Source organism: Astyanax mexicanus, chromosome 8 (assembly GCF_023375975.1).
Source record: "Astyanax mexicanus isolate ESR-SI-001 chromosome 8, AstMex3_surface, whole genome shotgun sequence".
Classification (NCBI taxonomy): domain Eukaryota; kingdom Metazoa; phylum Chordata; class Actinopteri; order Characiformes; family Acestrorhamphidae; genus Astyanax; species Astyanax mexicanus.
The window spans coordinates 9,936,973-9,962,261 of record NC_064415.1 but is presented as its reverse complement, the minus strand read 5'-3'; the positions used below and the strand labels follow the sequence as shown (position 1 = coordinate 9,962,261).

Below are 25,289 nucleotides of genomic sequence, written 5' to 3'. Positions count from 1 at the left end.
ATGTTTAAAGGCTGATGATAGCCTTCCTCAACTTGCTGTAATTGGTCTGATTTTTTTTTATCTATCTATCTATCTATCTATCTATCTATCTATCTATCTATCTATCTATCTATCTATCTATCTATCTATCTATCTATCTATCTATCTATCTATCCTAAATAAATGGTTGTTTTTTTATTGTTTTTTTATGTTTAATCATTTGATATTTGGTATATCTGACTTTGGCTTAAAACTTCTTCTTCTTCTTCTTTTTCTTCTTCTTCTTCTTCTTCTTCTTCTTCTTCTTCTTCTTCTTCTTCTTCTTCATCAATTGAACCTCAAGGTTCAATTCATGAACCTTTCCGATTAACCTTTTTCTCCCTCTCTGTCATATAAAATGCAGTTTGAGTCTTATTTAGCCACATTATCAAACACAGCTGTTTTTCAGGGACAGTTTAATGATTTTTTTTTTCAGTCTTGATTCAAAGGTGATCCCTGTACCCAGACGCGACGGGAACATCAACCAATCAGCGTACAGGGGGCGGGGCTTGAGTGAAAACGGGTGAGGAGTTGGAGAGCATTGACTGCGCCCACTCTGGAGTTTGGAGCGCCTCCTATCTGCTCCTTATCTCCTCCAGAGCTGAGTGTGTGCTGAGGGCTGGGCAGGGACAGTTAGTCCGGGCTGGAATACAGACTGCAGGGGCTTTCTGGACCTATTGTCTGGAGCTATTGTCTGAAGAGCTGTTGTCTGGATTGTGTGGAGTTATTGTTTGGAGTTGGAAATGAAGAAGCTGCTCGTGATCGGTTTGGGTTTGATCCTCTCAGCAGTGACGGTGAGTTCAGATCATCTGCTGCTGTTGTTTCTGTTTCTGCTGGGGAAAGTAGGTTTGGGAGGGGGGGGGGGGGTTCTAATGGACAAGAAACTTTGTGGTGTTGGACTTTCAATTAAACATGTTTAAAAAAGGTAAATCTTGAATTCTCTACATTAAAGCTGTCCTTTAAGTGCTTGAAAAGTTCTGCGTATGACTTTGAAGCAGTTCTAAAGAAGGACATGATTTCTCTCCAAGTGGTTTTGGTGGGAAATTATATATTAACTCCTGTTCTGCACATGGTAGTGTTTGGGTCATTATTAGAATACTGAGCTTTTTGGCCTTAAAAAACCTTAAAAATATGCCTTAAGACACATTTCCCAGTTTAATCAGTTTTTAATCAGGTTTAATCCCTTTTTTATGATACGCTGCAAGACAGAGTGGACAATAACAACTGTATGGACATGGTGAATTGTTCATGGTGACCTTTCAAAGATACATTTTTGTAAAGATACGAAAACGGACATTGTTTTAGAGGCCACAAAAATATATATTGAAGCTACAGGATTTATACAGGACACACCTTAAATGTTCTGCATTGTAGATTAATACTAACTCATCCAAACTGTGAAGAAAAACAAATGGAACCAGAATATGTTTTATATTTTAGATTCTCTCTCTTCACTCTTACTTTTATAATAAGGTAGAGTCACCTGGAATTCAGGCTTTCAGTTAACAGCTGTGCTGAACTCGTCAAGAGTTAATTACTTGAATTTCTTGCCTCTTAAGTTTGAGAGCATCAGTTGTAAAGTAGTGAAGAGGTAGAGTTACAGGTATACAGTGAATATCTCTATTTGAGTAATGCTCTAATCCATATTATGACAATAACTATTATAACTAAGTAAAGAAAAAATACTTTTATTTATATAAGTCAAGCCAAAACTTTATAAAACTTTATAAAAAAGTGTCCTCAAGTGCAGTCACAAAGACTATTAAACACGATATGATGAAACTGGCACTCATCAGGGAAGAGCGAAAGTTCCCTCTGTTGCACAGGATAAGTTCATCAAAGTCACCAGTCTCAGCTGGTACAAGATAATACATTAATCTAGAGAGTGTACAGTAAAAAAAATATATTATCACATGTATAAGATTTTAGTCAACATTTTTGCAAATTAGACCTTGTTTTGTTTGAAAGATGCATTTTAATTTTTAGAAATTACAGGGATATTTTACTACAACAGGGTTGACAGCCTAAGCTTTACCTCAATTCCCCCCAGTAGTAAATATGACATTGTGGTAGTGGCTAAAAATATGATATCTGACACAAATTGAAAGAAGCGTGTAATATATTATGCTTTTCCTGTATTTAATAAGAGCCAATATTTTCCATTTGGAATTCCACAATCCCAGAAATTTAGTAGTTGGTACCAATACTACTAAAACTCAACAACTATGGGTTCCAGGGCTGCACAATATTGCAATATATATTTTTTTGTGATACCTGGAGATAGATAGACAAGACAGACAGATACTTTATTGATCCTGAAGGAATCAATAAAGGCTTTCAATTACAACAGCTTATTACAACATATTATAAAAGTATATGATGGTTGTAATAGTTGTCACCTGAAGTCAATGGTCTAACAATGGGCCAATAAATATATAACAGTCTCTGATTATTCAAGATTAAAAACAAATAAATTATACTGAGCAGATTTAATCAGCCACTGGAAGATAGATCACTGAGAATAACGAATAATAACTGTGGGAATGTGTGTAAAAGTGTTTATTTTTATCATAACACTGCATATCCTGCAATGAGATTAAAAAAAAAAATAAAACCAATAAAATTAAATCTATTTTACTATTAAAATTTAAACATAAAAAAATCCTGAAAATAGCAGAATTTAACCTTTAGTTACTACAAATTTTATATTTTATCCAAGTAATAAGAAAAGTCTTACTGTTATTTTGACAAGTTTTGCAAGATCTGAAAATCCTTTATTCTCCTAAGGAAACACAATAACAGGTGAATTACTAAAATATACCTTCATTTAAGATATACATATTAAAATAATTATATAAATAATTATTAAATTAAATTTATTAAATTATTAAATGATATAAATAAAAATTAAAATAAACATTTTACTTTCTGCATTTTTATTTGTTTGTTTATAAAGATTGTAAAAATGTTTTAATCTCATACATCTTGTTGCAAATTGGTAAGGTAGAGATTTGTATGCTAAGAATACATTCATTTGGCTGCCATTGTTTGTTCTGATTAGATTAACAAGAACATTTCTATACCATACTTCTCAATAATGTCCTCAATAATGTCCAGTTTACTATAAGCAATATACAATATCATCCGAGCAAAAATAGATATTGTGACAAGTCTAAATGTTATTTATAATACAAATGCATGAATTTAAATCAAGTAAATCTGATGCTTTTTTTTTGCAGTGTAACTGAAAAAGTATGATTTCTGTATTACTGCATATAATAATGTGTATAAAAATGTCTGTTATTGTCTGGACAGATAATCCTAGCTGATCCGGATGGAGGAGGAGGAGAGCAGACACTCAGACGGCAGAAGAGGGAGTGGATCATCCCTCCGAGGAAGCTCATTGAGAACGTAGATTACACCAACCAAAAATACATCGCCAAGGTAAGAAATTTAGGTAACACTTTAATTGGATGGTCCATTTGATGGCCTCTTTGATGCTCAACTGACATTCAACTAACAACTACCTAGGGTTAGGTGTAGGGTTGATTTTATGGTTGATTAAGGGTTAAGGTTAGGGTTAGGGGTAGGGTTAGATTTTATGGTTGATTAAGGGTTAAGGTTAGGGTTAGGGGTAGGGTTGATTTTATGGTTGATTAAGGGTTAAGGTTAGGGTTAGGTGTAGGGTTTGATTTTATGGTTGATTAAGGGTTAAGGTTAGGGTTAGGGGTAGGGTTAGATTTTATGGTTGATTAAGGGTTAAGGTTAGGGTTAGGTGTAGGGTTAGATTTTAGGGTTGATTAAGGGTTAAGGTTAGGGTTAGGGGTAGGGTTAGATTTTAGGGTTGATTAAGGGTTAAGGTTAGGGTTAGATGTAGGGTTAGATTTTAGGGTTGATTAAGGGTTAAGGTTAGGGTTAGGGGTAGGGTTAGATTTTATGGTTGATTAAGGGTTAAGGTTAGGGTTAGGTGTAGGGTTAGATTTTAGGGTTGATTAAGGGTTAAGGTTAGGGTTAGGGGTAGGGTTAGATTTTAGGGTTGATTAAGGGTTAAGGTTAGGGTTAGATGTAGGGTTAGATTTTAGGGTTGATTAAGGGTTAAGGTTAGGGTTAGGTGTAGGGTTAGATTTTATGGTTGATTAAGGGTTAAGGTTAGGGTTAGGTGTAGGGTTAGATTTTAGAGTTGATTAAGGGTTAAGGTTAGGGTTAGGTTGATGGTTAGATGTATTTTTCTTTAACAATATAAATCGCAATATAAAACAATGCAGGGCCCATGACATCACCTGTTTCGCACCCGGACTGTTTAAGAGCTGAGTCAGCGCCGAGCACTCAAAACCCTTTAATCAGGCATTTAAATGGCTTTTTAAAAAGTAAATAAGAGCATTTATCTGGGATTAAAAGCGTAAATTCAGCTGTAACTGGAAATATCTGCGCTGCAAAACTGTGCTGGACTGAGGTGCACAGCTTTCAACACATGTTCACGTTTACAAGCACGTGCCCAACCATGTGCCATGCTGTTACCTCGTGTTTACTCCCCCTCCCCTTTACGCTTCTCAGGCAGCAGCAGCCTGTCACTCACACAGACACAGAGACAGGGCTGTGTATCTACTTCTGGCGTCAAGAATAAAAAACATTGCAACATGACTTGTTTGATATAATTGTCTTAGGGGATATTGCACGTCCTACGATGTGACTATTGCACATCTGCACATCGCGATGACGATGCTTTAACGATATATCGTGCAGCCCTATTAAAGGCCCACGTGGGTCGATGATGAGACCAATAGGGGTTAAACATAGGCCCCACCCTGGTTGTACACTGCACATGGGTCCTCAGAACCCACATGCCCACCTGGAACCCACCTAGCCTCATATGAGCATGTAGTCTGGCCTATGTACAGTAGAATCAATAGATCATTTCGTAATTAATATAAACTAATAAATATTAGTAGCTCCCAAGCCAACACAGCTGCACCTTGTGGGAAAGTTTTCCAGGGGAACTGAGCAAACATTGCATGAACCAGTTCACAGGTAGATGTTACTCAACAACGGTCTGTTCCTTCTTTGTTTTCCTCGCCCAGCTGCTCACAGCAAACCTGATATTATCTGATTTTATCGCTGTTGTGTACCATCTGAACAGATCACCTGCACTTGCTTCATTCCTGCGGGTCAGGACTGATATCCCTTAAACCGGGGGTGTTAAACTTACGGCACAAAGGACAGAAATGGCCTAATAAAGGTTTAAACTGGCTTGGCAAGTACATTTAGACCCCATCTTCTGTTCTGAACGTCCCCGACATTAAACTGAATGTAGTCAAAATCTTTATAGGGAAGTCAGTTCATGCTGGGCACTTATTTCCTCTCATGCAAGACTAGCCTACTATCTGTTTAAATGGGGAGAGACCAATATACTTTAAACTGAAAGTCTGATTAAGGTAATTTAAACACCAAATTTCACATATCTGATAGTATTTGATAAAAACGTCATGAACAGTTTGTAGCATTTGGCGCAAAAATGCACAAAAAATGTGATTTTTCTGCTTGTTATGGCTACTGCGCCTGCGCACATCTCCACAGCAAGGGGAGCTTCCCCACCAGAACACTGATGACTCTCCTTCACTCTCAACATAAGCAGCAAAATGATTGGTTCTTTTCATGAAGGGCAGAACTTTATCCATGAATGAGCACCATGATTAGCATTATAAGAAATCCCATTCATACTGCGCTCAGTGGCCTGTCTCCTCATTTATAATGTTTACCTGAAATTCAGTAGAAAAATTTGCATTGTTCTCATTTTTTATCACGCCAACATGTTTCATTGTCTATCTGCCCAATTTAATCAATTTTATTCAAGCATTATTAACATCACAACATGTTCAACATGTACATTTTTATTGTATTCTTTATTTTATCTATATATCTATTTTAATAACAGCTCCTGGGTGTAAAACTGGATCGTGAGATCACAATTTCGCTCCACCTCATGTACCACATGTGATGCGAATGACAATAAAATCTCCTTGATTTTCTTGAATGTTGAGTCATTGACTCAATTTTGGAGAAATGTAGTGAAACTTCCTGTGTTTGTTAATACCCCAATATTACTGATTGGAGGCGGAGGTCAGGTAGAGGTCTGGAAGACCAGAAACCTTTTCTTTTTTTATTTGGGAAATAAAGAAGCCTTACATTAACCCTTTTTTTTTACATCACATCAAAGAAAACCTCTGATAGATTAATTCAGGCATTTCCCTGTATTTCTAAGATTGTAAGACGTATATACATAAATAATAAGTAATACATGCACACAAAAAAGAAAGAAAGAAACACCCTTCACACATAAAATGAGGTTATGTTATACGTGCATACTACACTTTAAGCATTACATCATTTAGTATAGTGGTATTATTATTAAGACCAATAGTAATCTGGTCTTATTGGTTCAATGTACTCAATGAATCGTTTCTATATTCGATTAAATGTACCTTTTTGCATATTAGGAGAGGAAGATAAGCTTTCCACTACATATATCTCAAGGATTATATCAAACCATTTGTCTACAGTGGGGGGGGGGGGGGGGGGGGCGGGGGGGGGGGGGGGGTTCAGAGTTTAACCATCTCCTAACTGTTATCGCTTTCTTACTGGCTACCAGAAACCTTTTTTTAGAGACCGCAGTTTGCATAAAGAATCCTTTAGGAAGACTCAGCAGATTTTTGTTCTACTGACATTAAATAAAAACATCTAGGAAATTTGACAGATTGAACGTTAATTGTAACATTTAGAAAAAAATTAATTGTAATTGATAACAGGTGTTTTTCTTCTTAAGACTTAATCGTTTAATAATGTAAGATTGGAAATTTGAATTATATTCATTTTACTGGTGTCAGTGGCTAAATAAAATACACTGATACGTACCAAACTTGGTAACGTGAATAATGCATTAAATTTTCCAGATTTATTGCATGTCTCAATGCTGACACCTTTAATGCTGAAAGCTTTATATAAATAAAAATAGTATTAAAAACAGATGACTACATCACAGACTATTTCCTGGAGCCCGACCCAGCCCGAGATTTCCCGAGATGTCGGGTCCGGGCAGAGAAATAAAAGTCAAGGTATCCTGCTATTTAAAAGAATGGAAAATTAATAACAATAATAATACAGTTCTGCATACTAGTGTTTAGACCATTCAAACATGCGGATGAGCTCTCCACACCTGATTAAAAAATCACACAGTGTCTGTCTGGCTTAAAATAGTTAGATACAGCTATTAAATGAATAAATCAACATTCATTGAAAAGACCAGTGAGACGTTCTATATGCTAAATAACAAAGAAGGCAGCAACAAGCTAAAGGCTAATAAGCTAATAACAACTTTTAATATGGCGGTATATGGTAATACTCTATAATATAATCTAACGACGGTATGACGATATGAAAAAACTTCAATACCGCCCAACCCTACTAACACAGCTAATTAGATCAGTTCAGTATGGGATGTATAATTAATCTGTAATAAAACGTAAGTCAAAAAGCTATGTAGCTATGCATCAGTGTCACACTAAAAATTCTCTCTCCCTCGCTTTACCTGTTCAGGAAAACTGGACTCTCTGTATAAACTAGAATTTTAGTTTAAATTCAGTGCGTAGTGCCATGATCTGCTTTATTGAAGACGCTTGTCGACATCTTGTGGTCATGCTAACGAGGGGCCGATGCAATTTATTTCAGATCCGATCAGACGAGGAGACCAGGACCACCATCCTGTACTCTCTGAAAGGAAAAGGAGCAGATGAAGAACCAGTGGGATTATTCCAGGTGGACAGACTGCAGGGCTTAGTGACCATCCACGGCATATTGGACAGAGAGACGACTTCTTCTTACCATGTGAGTAAAAACATCATCTCTATCATTACCCTGAAACACGAGCATAGGATTATTGATTTTACACTGAGTATAGTATTAAAATGTATGTACAAATATTTCTGAATGATTCAGTCACTAAGATCTAAACAGACTCATTCACTTTCTGAGTACCAGCTGAATTAATAGTTATTTAGTTATTAGATTTATTCCATATTGTAGTATGAGTTTTATCGTACACTCTGCGGAATGTGCGTTGTGATGCTCATTGCTATCTTACACCCCGTCAACAGTCTATTTAAAATAGCGTCTGTGTTTGGAAATAAATCTACACTATTGGGCGTGGTGTTTTGGAAGTGAGGTGTGTTCAGGTAAATTTCTGGCATCAATAAATACACTTGGCATCAGTACGCCACTGACTGATTAAAACCATGACAGCAGTTAAAAGTCTGTCACTCAATCATATCTTAACCATGCATGAGTGTTGTGCGCACTGTGAGCCCTTTAGCGCTAGTACACCCCCACTCCTTACACACACACACACACGGACGCACTTCACCATGCAAACCTGACTTTTAACTCAACAATAAACAGAATAAAGAATAAAATAACATTGCTGTTCCCTTAAATGAGCTGCTGGTGTATCTTCACAGTCTGAATGGTCAGATCATTATCCTCTGCTGAGACGCACAAAAGCTCCTGGCTGTTAAGATACGAATGCACCAAAGTCAGAGCTCACCTGCTTTTTAAAGGAAATGACAACTGGCACACTGATTTATTTCACGTTATGCCCAAAATTAACCACACCCATGATAAATTTTGCGCATTTTGAGCTGCGCAAGATGTATATTTTGCCCTCTCACAATACCAAAGACACATTGACACGCCCTTAATCTAGTTTCACAGTGCGTAATTGACCGATGCGCTATAGACCACTAAAATAAGACCTCACATAAAACATGATCTATATTCTAAACTTAGTATCATCAACGTCATGTTTATATCTCTAAATAAGCAATGGAATGACACAGTGTTTAAAAACTCCAGCAGCATTTCTGTGTCTGGTGCACCACTTGTACACCAGTTTAACACACACCAACACACTGACCATAGTTATTGTGTCAGTGTCTCTACAGTGCTGAGAATAATGACCCACCATGTGCTCTGTGGTGCCCATTGATGAAGAGGGTAAAAGGAGGATAATGAAGTGTATAAACCAGGGGTTGGCAATAGGCAAAAACATGAAACATCTGGCCTGTGAGGTTGTTTGAACTATAATGAACAAAAAAAAAGCGTGTCTGATGAGCTTTTGTTTACATTCCTTCCCTGTCTCTCTGTTGCACTCGGCGTGACTTTAGTTTCCGCCCGTTCTCGTTTTTCCCGTCCGTTCTTGGGCTCCCTATCTCCTTATAAGGGCGTTTTTTTCACCGACTGTTTCCCAATTTACCAGCTGGGGCAGCGATAGTGTATTGGACAGCGACTCTGATGACACGGGTTCGATCCGGCATGAGGAGCAGTGTGTTTATTTATATATTTTTTCCTTTTTTCTTGGGTTTACCTGCTTTGAGATCAACTGTTCTGCAATTGGGTTCAACAAACCTCTGGGCTGGAGAGCTACTAGTCTGTAGCACTTCATCCCATTACACTTCATTTTACAAAACAGAATTTTTCTTTTTTGTGGCCGCCATGCAATGGCTTGGAAAATATCTGGCACTCAGCCAAAATTAATTGCCAACCCCTAGTATAAAGTATATGATCAGTGGAGCTGATAGGATGGACAATGAGTGCTGTTATATGGTACAGCCTATTGGTGACACAGTATAGAGGGGTTACAGTGGGTGTCCACATGTCAGTGTCAGAATGATGAATTCCCCAGCTCTCAGCAGTTTCTGTTTATAGCAGTGGATGGTCACTGTTATCATGACTCAGTAAAGCTCTTGCAGTAATATGTCATCATCGAGAGAGTGGGAAATTCCTCAGAAATAGTGTAACTACCCCCACCTCATCCTCTGACCACTGCTGGAAAAGCTATTAAAATGAGACAAGCTAAATGACAATACTCTTAAAATGCATGGATTGGCTAAAACCAAATTCTATTTTAATATGATTTAAATACAGTATATCCATAAAATCACACTAAATGTAGCATGTTTGCAGTGCATTGGGGTGTAAGGTGTGTATTCAGCACACATTGAAATGTACTAAAGTATGAATGTGGTTAAAAACAAACAAAAAAAAAACTTATAAGGTGTCCCTATTGCAGACACAAAAAACGCAATATGGCTCCTCCCACTGAATGAGTGCCATTTCTGAACCAAGAAAATTATATGAATAAATGTGCACACAAAATAACTTTAAAATAAATTTTATTTTTAAGCATTTTGAGAAAAAAAAAAGAAACTGTTACCTGTCCCCACTCTCTAACTCTCTAACCAGAAATATAATTATTAAATTCCTTCAGAGATTTAATGAGTAACAGGAATGAGTGCCAGTAACAGGAATAAGTGCCAGTAACAGGAATAAGTGCCAGTAACAGGAGTGAGTTCAAGTAACAGGACTAAGTGCCATTAACAGAAGTGATTTTTTTTAAAATATCAATTATGTGAACATGCAGTCAACTGTTTTTTTACCCTTTCAGTCTAACAATAATCGGGACACCGCTATCCCAGAGGGGTAGGGGTAAGGGGTAGGGCCAAGGGGTGAATTGGAATTGGGCCATAACTCTACATTGGCCCACGTCTGTAATAGGAATAACCTTGTAAGTCGCTCTGAATACAAGCATCAGATAAATGCTGTAAATGTAAGTGTAAAGTTATTTTAAAAGAACATAAATGAACACACTCCCTATTAATCCCCCTACTAGTTTCATACTTGTGTTCATATGTAATGTAGAAGCAGTGTTTCCTGGGCAGGATGCAGACTCTTCCTGCCTCTATTTTTAACAGACTGCGTGTTTTTCTTTTCTTTCAGCTGCTGGGCGTGGCCAAGTTCCAGAACGGCAGTTACGCCGAGAAGGACATTGATCTGAGGATCGAGGTTCAGGACCAGAATGACTGCAGTCCAGTCTTCAACATCCAGGCTGTGGGTTCTGTCTATGAACTCAGTGAAACAGGTACCAGGATTATTTACAGGGATGTATATTAGATGGAGATTATTTGAAATTATCCAACATATCCAAAAAAGTGAGATAGGCGTGTACTTTTGCACATTAGGATTCTTTAAGAAACAGTTTGGTGCATCATGAAAAGGCATCAAGTTAATGCCTTTTGTGCGTTTTGAGCCATGCAAGGTGTACTTTCCCTGTCGTTATGATAGCAAAGACACACTGACAAGCCCTAAATCAAGCTTCTCAGTGCACAGTTGACTGCTCGCCTATTGCGCATTAAAATAGGACCCAACGTGCTTTTCAGAGAGAAATAACGTTTATTGGGGGTAAATTGGGAAAAAAATTGAAATAAAATTATTTTAAAAAAAAAGAATAGGTGTCAAGATAAGAAATTATCCAAAATATCAAAAAAAGTGATATAGGCGTGTACTTTTGCACATTAGATCAGGATTCTTTAACAAACAGTTTGGTGCATCATGAAAAGGCATCAAGTTCATGCCTTTTGTGCATTTTTTAAACCATGCAAGGTGTACTTTTCCTGTTGTTATGATAACAAAGACACTCTGACAAGCCCTAAAACAAGCTACTCGGTGACAGCTCGCCTAAACCGCATTAAAATAGGACCCAAAGTGCTTTATAGAGAGAAATAACGTTTTTTTTAATAAATAAATAATAATAGCAAACATGAAATTTAACACTTGAAGTTGAAGTTGAGGAAATTTAACACTTGAGGTTACAGTCTGAGCAGAACTTCTCACAGTTTATGGGAGTTTATTCCAGCTCACTGCAGCATAATGGCTGAAGGTTGCTTTACTATATTTATTTCTGGTTCTAGGTACTGTGAACAGAGCTTAGTGGGCTGGCCTAAAGGAGTACCTAGAGCTTTATGGCCATCAGATAGAAACGGACACTGGGATTTAGGGGTTAAAAATGAATAGGAGTCAATAGGAGAAATGAAGGATGAAAAGAAAATGACAAATAAATGAGTGCAGGTCAGAATGACTTTCCTGAGAGAGAATATCCCAAAAAGTTAGATAGGTATGTGTTTTTGCCCATTAGTTCTTAAAAACTGAAAAAATGTATGTCCGTCCAAACAAGAAAAAGAGGAATAACATTAAAGAATAGAAGAAAAAAAAGGTTAAAAGTAAAAACACTATTTTAAAACAGAACTAACTGAATTAGAAAGTAAAATTGTGCAAAAAATAACTTTTTAATCAAATTTTGCAGGTACCTACATCATTAACATCACAGCGACTGATGCAGATAAGCCAAACACACCGCACTCACAGATCGCCTACAGCATCGTTGAGCAGAGTCCAGCCGGGAACCTGTTCTACATCGACCGAGGGTCCGGCAAGATCTTCGTCAGTAGGAGTAGTCTGGACAGAGAGGTGAGAACGTCTGTCTCCAGCCTCTGGCGGATGTATCTAACAGTAGATAAAGCCAGAATTAAATTTATTGATTGTGAACTGTCTTTTTGAACAGGTTCAGGAATCATACACTCTGAAAATCATAGGCTCAGACATGAACGGACAACCAGGGGGAAACACAGGGACGGGAACTGTGAGCATCAACGTTCTGGATGTCAACGATAACGTCCCCACTTTGGAGAAGAACTCTGTAAGTTGTACTCTTTTCCCACAGTACAGGCCAAACGTTTCTTTATTTTCATGACTATTTACATTGTAGCTTCTCACTGAAGGCATCAAAACTATGTAGAGTTTTATGTACTCAACAAAAAAAGGTGAAATAACTAAAAATGTATATTCTAGTTTCTTCAAAATAGCCACCCTTTGCTCTGATTACTGCTTTGCACACTCTTGGCTTCATTCTCTCAATGAGCTTCTCAAAGAGGTGGTCACCTGAAATGAAAAGTTTTCCAACAGTCTTGAAGGAAGGAAGGAGTTCCCAGAGGTGTTTATTAGCGCTTGTTGCTCCTTTGCCTTCTTCACTCTGTGCTCCAGCTCACCCCAAACCATCTGGATTGGGTTCAGGTCCGGTGACTGTGGAGGCCAGCTCATTTTTTTGTTAAATACATAAAACTCCACATGTGTTCATTTATAGTTTTGATGCTTCAGTGAGAATCTATAATGTAAATAAACATGAAAATAAAGAAAACGCATTGAAAAAGAGAAGGTGTGTCCAAACTTTTGGCCTGTACTGTATATGGATTCTGTGGGTGTTTAAACTGTTCACAAAATAATACTGTACATTTCTCATCGCATCCCATATTTGGACCTTATTAATACAGATTTATTTGTTTTTTTTTTATTTAACCTGAGCAGACAGCTGTGCAACTTATATTTTGTTCCAGCAGGTGTCATATAGCGCCCCCCTGAGGTAGTTAATACAGCCTGTAGAGTGTTAATTAAGCAGTAAAATCTTGAGTTCATGAGTTAAAATTAGATGTTAAAGCCAGAAAATCAGAGAAATACAAAATATAACGAATAAAAAGAATCAAAACAAGCGTCACTCTGCAGCAAAAGGGAAAGAGAGACAAGAGAGAAAGTGATGGGGAAAAGGGGGGAACAAACAAGACAACAGTTACCATTGTGATACCCGTAAACCACAATGGTACATGCATTTAAAAAAAATACCGTATTTACCCTAATAGCGCATACTGAGTATTTGAAAAATACACATTTGAAAAGAAGTAGATACAAATTTGAAAAATGCTTAAGAATTGGAGGGGTAGTTTGGGGGAGGCACTGGGTGATGTATGGGTTTAGGGGTGTGGCAGACAGGAGAGATAATTGGGCTAAGCCTTGTGCCTCTGATAGCAGTGAGGTGCAGATGAAGTTGGACGGTGATGTTTTTGATTGACTGATTTGCATATTGTGATGTATCTGCAACCAAAGTACACAGACACATCATCCACGCCTATAGCACAGTTGAACCTGAGAGGGCGCTGCGGAAGGCAGAAATTACCACAAAAAAGCAATAAAAGATTTTTTACTTCTATGTTTTATTACTTCAAAGAAACACATTTAATCTATTTATGAAAAGAAAAATATGGTTAAGGGTTTAGTGGCTCTTAAAGAGGCAGTGCTGGCTTTGTGATTAGAGCACTGGGTTATTGATCACAGAATTGTAGGTTCTGAAAAAAAATACCCTATTAAGTTTGACTCAATTCTGAAATATATTGATGTCCTATAAATGTATCTTGAATATGATTCTGGTACCTAATATTCTATAACTTCAAAAAATTATTCATTTCTTCTTTGTTCATTGCCGGAAACATATACAGTATAATTTGAATAATACAGAATTATTAAAAAATAATAATAAAACTGTTCCACTTGTAACAGATCTCTATTGATAGTTGAAACCCCGTGGTGACCCTGTGTTTATGTGTTTGTGGTGATTGCAGTACGAGGGCAGTGTGGAGGAGAACATTAAGAGCGTGGAAGTGATCCGGATCCGGTCTTTTGACCGTGATCAGATCCACACAGATAACTGGAGAGCTGTGTACACCATCGTCTCCGGAAACGAGGCCGGTTACTTCACCATCACCACCGACAACGAGACTAACGAGGGCATCATCATCCTCAATAAGGTAACCTTATGTGTCTCTTTATCTATTCATAACTCATAAATTAATCACAATTAATCACAGCTAATTGTGCGATCAATTTGACAGTGAAAGTTAGTTATGAGATTTAATTCATATTTATAAGGACAATATACAGTATCTCACAAAGTGAGTAAACCCCTTACATTTTTGTAAATATTTTATCATATTTTTCATGGGACATTACTGAAGATATGACACTTTGATACAATACAATGTAAAGGAGTCGGTGAACACCCTATTGAGCATCTGTGGGGCATCCTCAACTTCCACTGGCAACTTGTGAAGCTCTAGTGAACTTCATGCCCAAGAGAGTTCAGGTAGTGCTGGAAAATAATGGTGGCCATTCAAAATATTGACACTTTGGGCACCATTTGGTCATTTTCACTTTTGTTTGTTTCGTTTGACAGCAGTTTAGACATTAATGGCTGTGTGTTGAATTGTTTAGAGGGCACAGCAAATTTACACTGTTATACAAGCTGTACACGGGCTACTTTATATTGTATAAAAAGGGTCATATCTTCAGTATTGTCACATGAAAAGAAATATTTCAGAATTAATATTTATAAAAATGTGTACTTTTATGAGATAATGTAAAAAACATGTTTACATCGCTGAATGAAACATAACTAGGTTCTGTGAAAAAAGTGAATTACAGGTGAATGTTCACAAAAACTTAACAAACATGGCTGAACATAGAAGGGTAATGATGATATAATGTTTTAATTTGCCTTTGTTCAGTATTCTTTGTTACTGGGTGCCAAGTGGTTCAGTGGTCTAAAGCACTGCCAGGATGATCAAGAGATTGCTGGTTCAAATCCCGGTCATGCAGCTTGCCATCAGCTGCCGGAGCCCTGAGGGAGCACAATTGGGCTTGCTCTCTCTGGGTGGATAGATGGTGCTTATTCCCCTCATCACTTCTAGGGTGATGTCGATCAGCACAAGGCATCTGTGAGCTGCTGTATCCGAGTGTGCTGTGATGCTATTCGGTAATACTGCATCAGCAGCAGTTGAAAAAGAGGCGGTGGCTAAGTTTCCACCCTTCTTGTGTTGTGGCATCACCAGTGATGGGGGCTATTCAGCTGGCTTAGCTAAATTGGAAAAAAATATATATATATATAAAAAAAGGATTCTCTGTCTATCTTGTATTTCTTGGTCTTTATATCAAAGGAAGTGGACTATGAGGAGATGAAAGAGATAAACCTGCAAGTGACCGTCTCCAACAAAGCAGCATATCACTCCTCGGTGGTGATCAAACAGCCGCAGACCTACCCCATCAAGATCAAAGTGATCAACGTGCCCGAGGGCCCTCGCTTCCAGCCCTCCGTTAAAGTCATCTCACTGTCTGAAGACAAGACCATCATCGACCTGAAGAAAGTCATAGCCACCTACACAGCTATCGACAGCGATACGCTCACAGCTGCTACTAACGTCAGGTGGGTCTGCTCTGACTGTCTCTGTATTTACAAATTCCCATATAATAGCTGTGTAGGTTGTGAGGTGTTATCTTGTGAGTGACCAATGTGCTCATGGCAAGGCGTTGTGAATTGTGGGAGGTGGCGTGAGGTCTGATAGTGGGTGCAGATGGATGGGACATTCACTTTCCATTTTCATGTTCAAGAATATATAACTATTAAATATAAAAGTTTTATTTAGTATAAATAAAAGAGTTTTATACATTAGGTAGGAAAAAAATATCATGAAATGTTTGTCTCTGTCATAAACAGTAACTTAGCAAGACCCTGAATTTGTCTAAAAGAATAATAATGTGAATATTTAACAATTAAAAAAAAAGTAAAGTAAAAATAAAGTAATGTAACAAAACAATCTACCAAAAACTAAAGTGCAGTAAATTTAGTGCAAACAATTAACAGTAAATTCAGTAAATAGCAAAATGAACAAAAAAATAAAGCTTTCAAAATATTGATATTGAATAACTATTTCTATAACTATAACTATAACTATTTTATATAAGCATTTCTATTGGTCCATTTACAGTGCATTCAGTATTGCCATTGGATTTAAATGTTGTAATTGTTATTGTATCATTGTAGATATGTGAAAGGAGAAGATGCTGACAACTGGTTAATCATTGACGAGAAAACTGCAAATATCAGACTCAACAAAGTCCCGGATCGGGAATCTACATTCCTCATTAATGGAACATATTACGCCAAAATCCTCTGCATTACTAACGGTAAGTTAGTTAGCTCATTCAATCAAATCAGTTTTATTGTTAAATCACAATACATCAGAACAGTAGATGTACAGGTGAATGAAAAACGTAGTAGGGATGCACAATGATATTGGAATTCTATTTTATTGATTAATGCTGACATACAGCTCTGGAAAAAAATAAGAGAGTTTTGTCTATGTTTCTTTGATTTGACCAAACTGAAAACCTCTGAAATAAAACCAAGAGGAAGATGGATGATCACAAACCAAACTGAACTGCTTGCACCAGGAGTAAAGGCATAAAGTAGTGTGTAAGACTGGTGGAGGAGAACATGATGCCAAGATGCATGAAAACTGTGATTAAACACCAGGGTTATTCCACCAAATATTGATTTCTGAACTCCTAAAACTTTATGAATATGAATTTGTTTTCTTTTTTTATTTCAGCCATTTCTAATTTTCTGCAAATAAATTCTGATATTATTTTTATTTGGAATTTGGGAGAAATGTTGTCTGTAGTTTATAGAATAAAACAACAATGTTCATTTTACTCAAACATATACCTATACATAGCAAAATCTAAGAGACTGAATCAGAAACTAAAAGAGTCTTTTAATTTTTTTTCCAGAGCTGTATTTATTATATGCGAGTAAAGGACCAGGCAACTCTGGCTGCACCACTACAATTGGTCGATACTGGCCGTGCTATTATTTATCAATTTATTAAGCTATTATTTATTAGTTTCTAAAGTTAAAATGAGGTGTGTAGTTTTTCTGCAAGTTATAAATGTGTATATGTGTAAAGGCTTTAGTGTACTGTGTACTGAACTCTGCTACAGTGTTCACTGTTCAGCAATCTGTTGGCCTGGGGGAAGAAACTGTTTCTGAACCAGCTGATTCTGGTCATCTTATCCTATAACAGACCCTATATACTGGTATACAAACTGATTATTCTCAGACTAGTAGTGTAATTAGGCAAGTCATACTGGTCAGGGATGTTATAGCATCAGTTATGATACTGTGGATTTATGTTAAAATGTGCAATTATGTACAGTTTTGTGTTTTTTTTATTATTCATGATTCATTATTTTGCTAATTTTGTAACTCCTTCTTCACATTTTCTGTAGATTATCCAATCAAAACTGCGACAGGAACCATCGCAATTCAGGTGGAGGATTTTAACGACCACTGTCCAATCCTGACCAGCTCTGCTCAGACCATGTGTTTGGGAGACAGCGTTGTGTACGTCACAGCTACAGACGTGGACGAGTTCCCCAATGCAGAGCCTTTCCTCTTCAGACTGTTCTTCCAGAGCAAGAAGGGGAAGTGGACTGTGGAGCGCCTCAATGGTGACGTATCGCTTTAAACTCTGACAAACTTATACATTAACCCATAAGAGTCCAGACCCAGTTGTGCATATTTATAAACGGCAAAAAAATAAATCAAGACAAATGATCTCATTTCAAGACAATAAATAATTGTATATATTGTTTTCTGATAGAAATTGTCTTAAAATATGAATATAATGATCTTATTCGGCCTTACTTAGAATTTTCTATTTATTTTATTAAAGGAGAACTCCGATTTAAAATTGACTTTGGGTGTTGTAAAACATGATAAAGAGTACTAATATATACCAAACCTTGAAAACCTGATCACAGCCATCAAACCAAACTGAACTGCTTGAATTTTTGCACCAGGAGTAAAGGCATAAAGTTATCCAAAAGCAGTGTGTAAGACTGGTGGAGGAGAACATGCCAAGATGCACGAAAACTGTGATTAAAAAAATGGTTATTCCACCAAATATTGGTATCTGAACTCTTAAAACTTTATGAATACAAATGTTTCATTTTCTGCAAATAAATGCTTAAAATTATTATATTTTTATTTGGGAGAAATAGTTTATAGAATAAAACAGCAATGTTCATTTTAATCAAACATATACCTAAAAACAGCAAAATCAGAGAAACTGAATCAGAAACTTTTTGATGTAATATTTAATAATTTGAGTTTTAATTTTTGAAATTATACGTTGGAATATGTTGTTGTTTAGCTCATGATTAACAAATCCCATTGTTCTATTTTCCAGAAACGACAGCCATTCTGCGCTCTCAGGAGATGCTGTGGCCCGGGCATTACACCGTGGGTCTGGAGGTGGAGGACCAGCAGGGGAAGGTCTGTGGTGAACAGTTTGTTCACGTAACGGTGTGCACCTGTAACGGTGACAAGGTGTGTCTGCCGAAGAGACGTGGATCAGAGGTGGTGTTCGGAGCAGCTGGAGTTCTGGTCATGCTGCTGGGACTGTTGCTTCTGCTGTGTGAGTGCAACTACAGTCCCTGTGTCTTGTGGCAACTTGTAATAATGAATGATAAAAGGGAAAAGTTATAAAAATCATTGTATGTTCTTGCAGTGATTCCTCTGCTCCTGCTGTTCTGCGTGTGTGGAGGAGCTGCAGCTGCTGCCGGATTCAAAGCTTTCCCCACTGAACAAACCCAACACCTCATCACCTACCGCACCGAGGGCCAGGGAGAGGATAAGGTACAGTATGCAGAGCTAAATACCAGGTTATACAAGTCATTGTTCTTTAAAACTATGAAGAAACATGAGCTTTTAGTAGGGCTGCAGTTTGAATCGCAGGTCATGCTGCTTCAGCATGGTAAATTTTTGACGCCGGAAATCACAGGTGCACCACTGACTGAAATGAACCTAGACAACAGTCAATCGTCCACACACAGACGCACTGCAGAGCACAAACCCAACTGTAGGAGCCAAAACATTAAGACTACGATTTGCATTTCTAGATAAGAAATGTATATATGTGTATATTGCAGTTAAACAGTAATAAGTTATCGTAAGTGCTTTTGTACTGTTTATAAGACCCAAATTGTTTACATTTACACCATTTGTTAATATGCAGAAAATAGGTGTACTGTCGCTTTAAGAGAGACGGCACTGGTGCTCTGCCTGGACGTGTTTTGGGCAGTGCTGAGTGAGCTGCGTTTTTGGATGCTAGTAACAACACAGTTTTCTTACCGTGTTTGCGTTTTAGTACAGTATTGCATCACGTGTTTGGAACAACTATGGTTTAAAAGTTTTAGTTTTGTTTGTTTTCATCACTTGTACAGCCTGGAATAAACAGCAGTTGTTTTTGTTCATTTTACACGGAGTCCTGTGGAAGTTTTTTGGGGAAGACGCAGACAGGAGTAAAGAAGTTGCTTCAGCCACTACTCAGCTCACACACCAACTTTTACCACAACAATAAAAAAAATTAGTTCATGCCTTTTGCACATTTCGAGCATATTTTTTGCCCCCTCACGATACCAAAGACGATGCCACCGACACGTCCTAAACCTAACTGTGTGATACACAATTGACTGTTGCACTATAGATCACTAAAATAGGGCATTTATTATGATGTGACTGGCAGTGTGAAGCTGAGTGTGTGGGATAATTGGTCTTCCAAATTGGGGTGATTTGAAAAGGTATTAAAATAGAAAACAATGAGAAAAAGACTTGTTTTAATAAACAAGTGAATGATTTAACAAATTCAAAGCAAAAATATCAAGCACAGGAGTGTGGAGTGGTCTAAAACACTGGCACTATGAGCGGGAGGTCGCAGGTTCGAACCCCCACTCATGCAGCTTTGCCATCAAGCTGCCGGCACTCAGAGGGAGCACAATTGGCCCTGCTCCCTCCAGGTGGCTAGATGGCGCTATCTCTCCCCACATCACTGAATGTCAGATGTCAGTACAGGGCTTCTGTGAGCTGATGTATCTGAACTGAGTCACTGCACTTTCCTGTGAGAGCACTGTGATGCTTCTCGGCAATGCTACATCAGCAGCAGTTCAAAATAAGGCGGAGTCTGACTTCACATGTTTCGGAGGAAGCATGTGTTAGTCTTCACCCTCCTGGTGTGTTGGGGCATTACGAGTGATAGGGGTCCTCATGAGTGGGTTGGGTAATTGGCTGAGCAGAATTAGGAAACGAAATGGGGAAAAAATGAAATAAATAATATAAAATAAATAAATATCAAGCACGATTTGATTTTATTATTGTTTTGTCCTAAAAAGAAATGCTAAATCTCAGTGCAGTATTCCAGTGATTGACCCATATCTCTCTTTCGCTGTTCTCCAACAGGACATCCCACTGTTGCAGGTCCCCACAGAGCTGGACGCTGGGATCAAAACGGGGCACGTGGAAGGCCTGGGAGAGAAAGGGCACTGGGGAGCTGGAGGATGGGGCGGAGGAAGAGAAGATGGCATGATGAACACCAGAGAAGATTGGCACTTCAACGAGCATTTCAATGACTTCAACGGCAACTACAATTCCATGTTTGTAACCGGAGGTCACGCTGGACGTGGGGGAATGGGAGCGTTTGAAGGCATCGCACTGTCTGAAGCGTTCTTGGGTGACTACTATTCAAAGGTTAGTACATTTGCAAATGACAGCTGCCTTCCTTTTACACTGTGTGAGCAATTTACATCATATATCAATAAAAATGGTACAAAAATGTTTGAGAATATTTAAAGTTAAAGTTATTTGCTGAACAAATAATAAAGTATTATATTTAGGTCAAATGTGTTGCATGAAAGACACAGCTTCTTGCATACGTTTTACCCATCATGGCCAAATGTTGAAAACAGGGTAGTTCACAATAAAATACTAATTCAAGAGGCAGTTCAAACATATCAATTCATTCAACAGTAGTGTTTATTTGTATTTTGTATTTGTGTGGGCCACAAAACATTGCATTGAGCTCAGGGGAAAGTAAAACACAAGAAATATGTACATATCTGTCCATTATATTCCCCTAAACCTAAGGGTTCATGGAATAGTGAAAGAGTGAATATTAATTTATTCTGTATAATGACTAGTTTATTAATTTATTAAGAGCAATCACGGCAACTGTGGCTGCTGTACACAGTGCAGGAAGTGTGGGAGAGAGCTGGCAGAGCTGGCAAACAGCAATTTTAGTTTCATTTTCACACTCTACACTCATAAATGAAGTAAAATTAAGTGTTCAGCATCACTTATCATGCTTGATATCAGTATACCACCTTCACAAACTTATACAATTTCAACTTTACTATTTTTAACAACTGCTTGTTTCCTGCTTGAAACATGCGAGCTGTACAGGACTAGAATAGTAAAAACGGCTGAGGTCAATTAGATTTAGAAAATGTTGGTTTACCAATATACTCTCTGCCTTTTCTCTGTGTAAATTGTACATGACTCACATGACTTGAATACAGTAGCACTTCTGAGGTAAATGTATGACTAGAATAGCAGTATTGGGAAAGATTCATACTATGAGTAGTAGTGTAAATGTTCTTTGTTGATAAAAAAATATATCAACTGGATTTTTGTTAAGCTATTAATTTAGATGCATTCCTTACTTAAAGGTGTTATGGTGAGCTAGTTCTACTTTGCTGTACATTGACAGTTTTGATTTTGTTTTATTTGGTCTCGAACACATGAAGCTCACTCTTTCTGATGCCCTCTGTGTGTTTTTACAGAAGTCGAACTTCATGGCGGAGCACCAGGCTGCCGGCGAAAGCCTGCTGGTCTTCGACTTTGAAGGGGAAGGCGGTAACGCGGGTCCACTGGATGACATCTGCGCCGAGCTGCATGACGGAGACGACTTGGCGTTCCTCAACGACCTCGGGCCACAGTTCAGGGCGCTGGCCGAGCTTTGCCGGGGCTCGGCCATCGATATTGAGGTCAGCTCGGTCAAAAAGCCACCTGCACCTGAACCAGCCCCAGCAAGGGTTCACCTAAATGTGAGGGAAGAAGGTAGCAAGGGTGGTTTACGCACTGAGGTGGGCAGCTCTTCGTCCACCTCAGCTTCTGCTTCTGCTTCAGTTTCAGCTTCTGCATCATCCTCCAGCACTCATATGACCTCCATGGATTATCGCCAGAGCGGCACAGCATCAACAGCAGTATCTACAGCAGGTGTGTTGACCCATACAGTGCCCAGCCAAACCCTGCTGATCCAACAGCCAGCGGTGTATTACACCTCCACTCCAGTCTACCTGGTGGACCCCAAGCCTCAAGCCACTCTGCTGGTTGCATCCGGACCAGTCCTTGGCATGCAGGAGAACGTGGTGCTGGTGGACCAAAGAGGAGGGAGCCTAGTTCAGGGAGCATCCACACTGGGGAAGCTAAATCAAACCCAAACCAAGGTGCTGCTGGAGAAGAAGCCAGTCAGAGGAGCTGCAATTGTTGAGGGCAGTGGGCCACAGGTGCTCCTAGGACATTCCGAGGTCGGTTCGGGAAGCGTCCGGATTGTGGAATCTGGAAGAGTACAGACTATGGAGCCTGTACATACAGGGCAGAGCTCTTTACACTCCAGCATCAGCGAAGGTCAGAGCATCCAACTTGGCCAAGGGCTCACAGGGTCTCACAAAAGTCTCGCAGTGGCGCAGCATGAGCAGCCACTATTGACTGTTCCACATGCACACGGTGGTACTCACCAAAAAGTTCGGGAAGAAAGGATTTCCGTCATTGAGAAAAGTTTCCAGTCCAGTGCTGCAGTCTAATGCGGCTTAACTGACACGAATACAAATATTAATTGATTTGTTGGGTTCAGCTTCAAGGACGTTTCTACTTGTGCAAAATAGGCTTTCTAGATTCTACAGGGTTTCATCTTTGTGATGCATCGAGAGCCACGGTATCCAGGATAATGTCAGCATACCACCAAGAAGGACCAACCACATCCAACAGGATTAACTGTGGACGCTGTAAGAGGAAGCTGTCTGAAAGGGATGTTCGGGTGCTAACCCGGATTGTATCCAAAAAACATAAAACCACATTTGCCCAAATCACGGCAGAATTCAATGTGCACATCAACTGTCCGTCGGGACAATAAATTATTGTGGTCTAAAACCAGGTGTTTCAGTTTTATTGTCCAACCCCTGTAGATTCTGTAGAATTACTGGATGTTGGACGACCACGATCCGAACATACACTTTCTGTATGTCCATAACTAATCTACACAGATTTCTCTCCTAAAAACTGTTTATTTGAGTGAGTAAAGTGCTTCCGTTTATTTACAGTAAGCTTAGAATTTGAGATTTCTTTTAAGGCTGGGTGCAGCAGGATTAGCATTAGCATTATCGGCTAAACTGAAACTCCTGTATAACGCTGTACTTCAGCAGAGTGGCTTTACTGCTCCTTACAACCTGTAAGGGTAAAATTCATACACTAGGTTCACTGCCAATTTTTAAGAAAATTAAAGCATTTTATGTGTGCCTTTTAGTGCAAAAAATACGGTAATCCGAGTCATATTAATGTACAATCCTGTAATATTATTTTGCCGCTTCAGTTCAGCATTGTTCTTTTATGTAAGATGGCGGTTCTGTGTCTCTCAGCTTGTCCAGAAATGCATGTATCTGTAAAGTCTGTCCTTTAGTGGTGGCTCAAAGCTTGAATTACATTTATTTTCTATAGGGGAGCCCATTAGCAAGAAATACTAATTCTCAAATAATGCTGCTTTAGGCTGAGCTATGAGGTGCTATCATATGAGTGATACTTTATCTGTATTGTTTTCTAAATAAAGGAGCTAAATGTAAGGGATATAAATGTTGTAATGCACAATTCAAGTCTTTATGAGAGCTTTCTGAGTATGCAATGTTGAAATATTGCTGTCGAAAGTGCAGTAACACGTCTTTTATACAAATAAATGGTTTGTAAATTGTTAAATGATTGCATTATGTTTTTAGTAATGATTTTTTAAATAAACACCCTTTTTTATAATTGAATATTTTAGGCCAATGGGAGGTCAATTTCCCCACATCCTTCCATACACATGAAGCCAGGACTTAAAGAGCTAAACATCATTAAAAACTGGAAAAAACAAACTTTGGATTAATTATGTATACACCACACAATGTATATAAAGTGCTTGTTTTATGCTGTTATTTTTGCACTCCTGCAACAAAGCATTGAAAAAGCTTTGATTTGTGATACACTGGAATTAAAACGTACATAAATAAGTGTCTGTTTCATACTTGTATATTACTTCATTTGTGCTAAAGCCCACGACAGTTCAGTTTAGTGACAGCCACTTGCAGCTAGTACTGGGCAATTATGGCCTATATATATATACACATATATATATATATATATATATATATATATATATATATGTATATATATATATATATATATATATATATAGAAACAGTAGGATTTATTTCTAGCTAAAAATATGCTTTATCCCACCGGGTGTTTGTGTCGAAAGTGCTGGAACAGTGCTGGAACTTTTTTCGGTACAAGCTCAGTCCTCAGACTGACTGGAATGTTTAAAAAATATGCGCAGGTTAGTCTGTGGGAGGCACTTATAAGATGAATAAACACTTCAGAAATGAGTAGCGTTTTTCGGATATTTTATATAAAAAAGATAAAATGTCTGTAAGTAAAATTGCTATTAAAACGCATTAAAACTGTAATTCGAATAAGCCGAATTCATCGTGAAAATCGCCCAGCACTACTTGCAGCTGTATGACCTGTACTGATCTAGACATGAAACACCTCAAAGAAATGTTAATCCTTTCATCGAGACAAA

General features: G+C 38.1%; 1 protein-coding gene across 1 annotated transcript; it reads left to right on the top strand.

The window, feature by feature from the left end:
• Positions 1 to 579: 579 nt before the first annotated feature.
• dsg2l (desmoglein 2 like) lies at positions 580 to 24,718 on the top strand. Its single transcript, XM_022678151.2, has 14 exons — positions 580 to 812; positions 3,334 to 3,462; positions 7,741 to 7,896; positions 10,843 to 10,984; positions 12,206 to 12,369; positions 12,464 to 12,598; positions 14,349 to 14,534; positions 15,720 to 15,985; positions 16,604 to 16,746; positions 17,851 to 18,072; positions 18,813 to 19,040; positions 19,134 to 19,261; positions 20,861 to 21,148; positions 22,240 to 24,718. The coding sequence occupies exons 1-14, from the start codon at positions 762 to 764 to the stop codon at positions 23,260 to 23,262; spliced, it is 3,261 nt and encodes a 1,086-aa protein (XP_022533872.2). The 5' UTR covers positions 580 to 761; the 3' UTR covers positions 23,263 to 24,718.
• Positions 24,719 to 25,289: the final 571 nt, after the last annotated feature.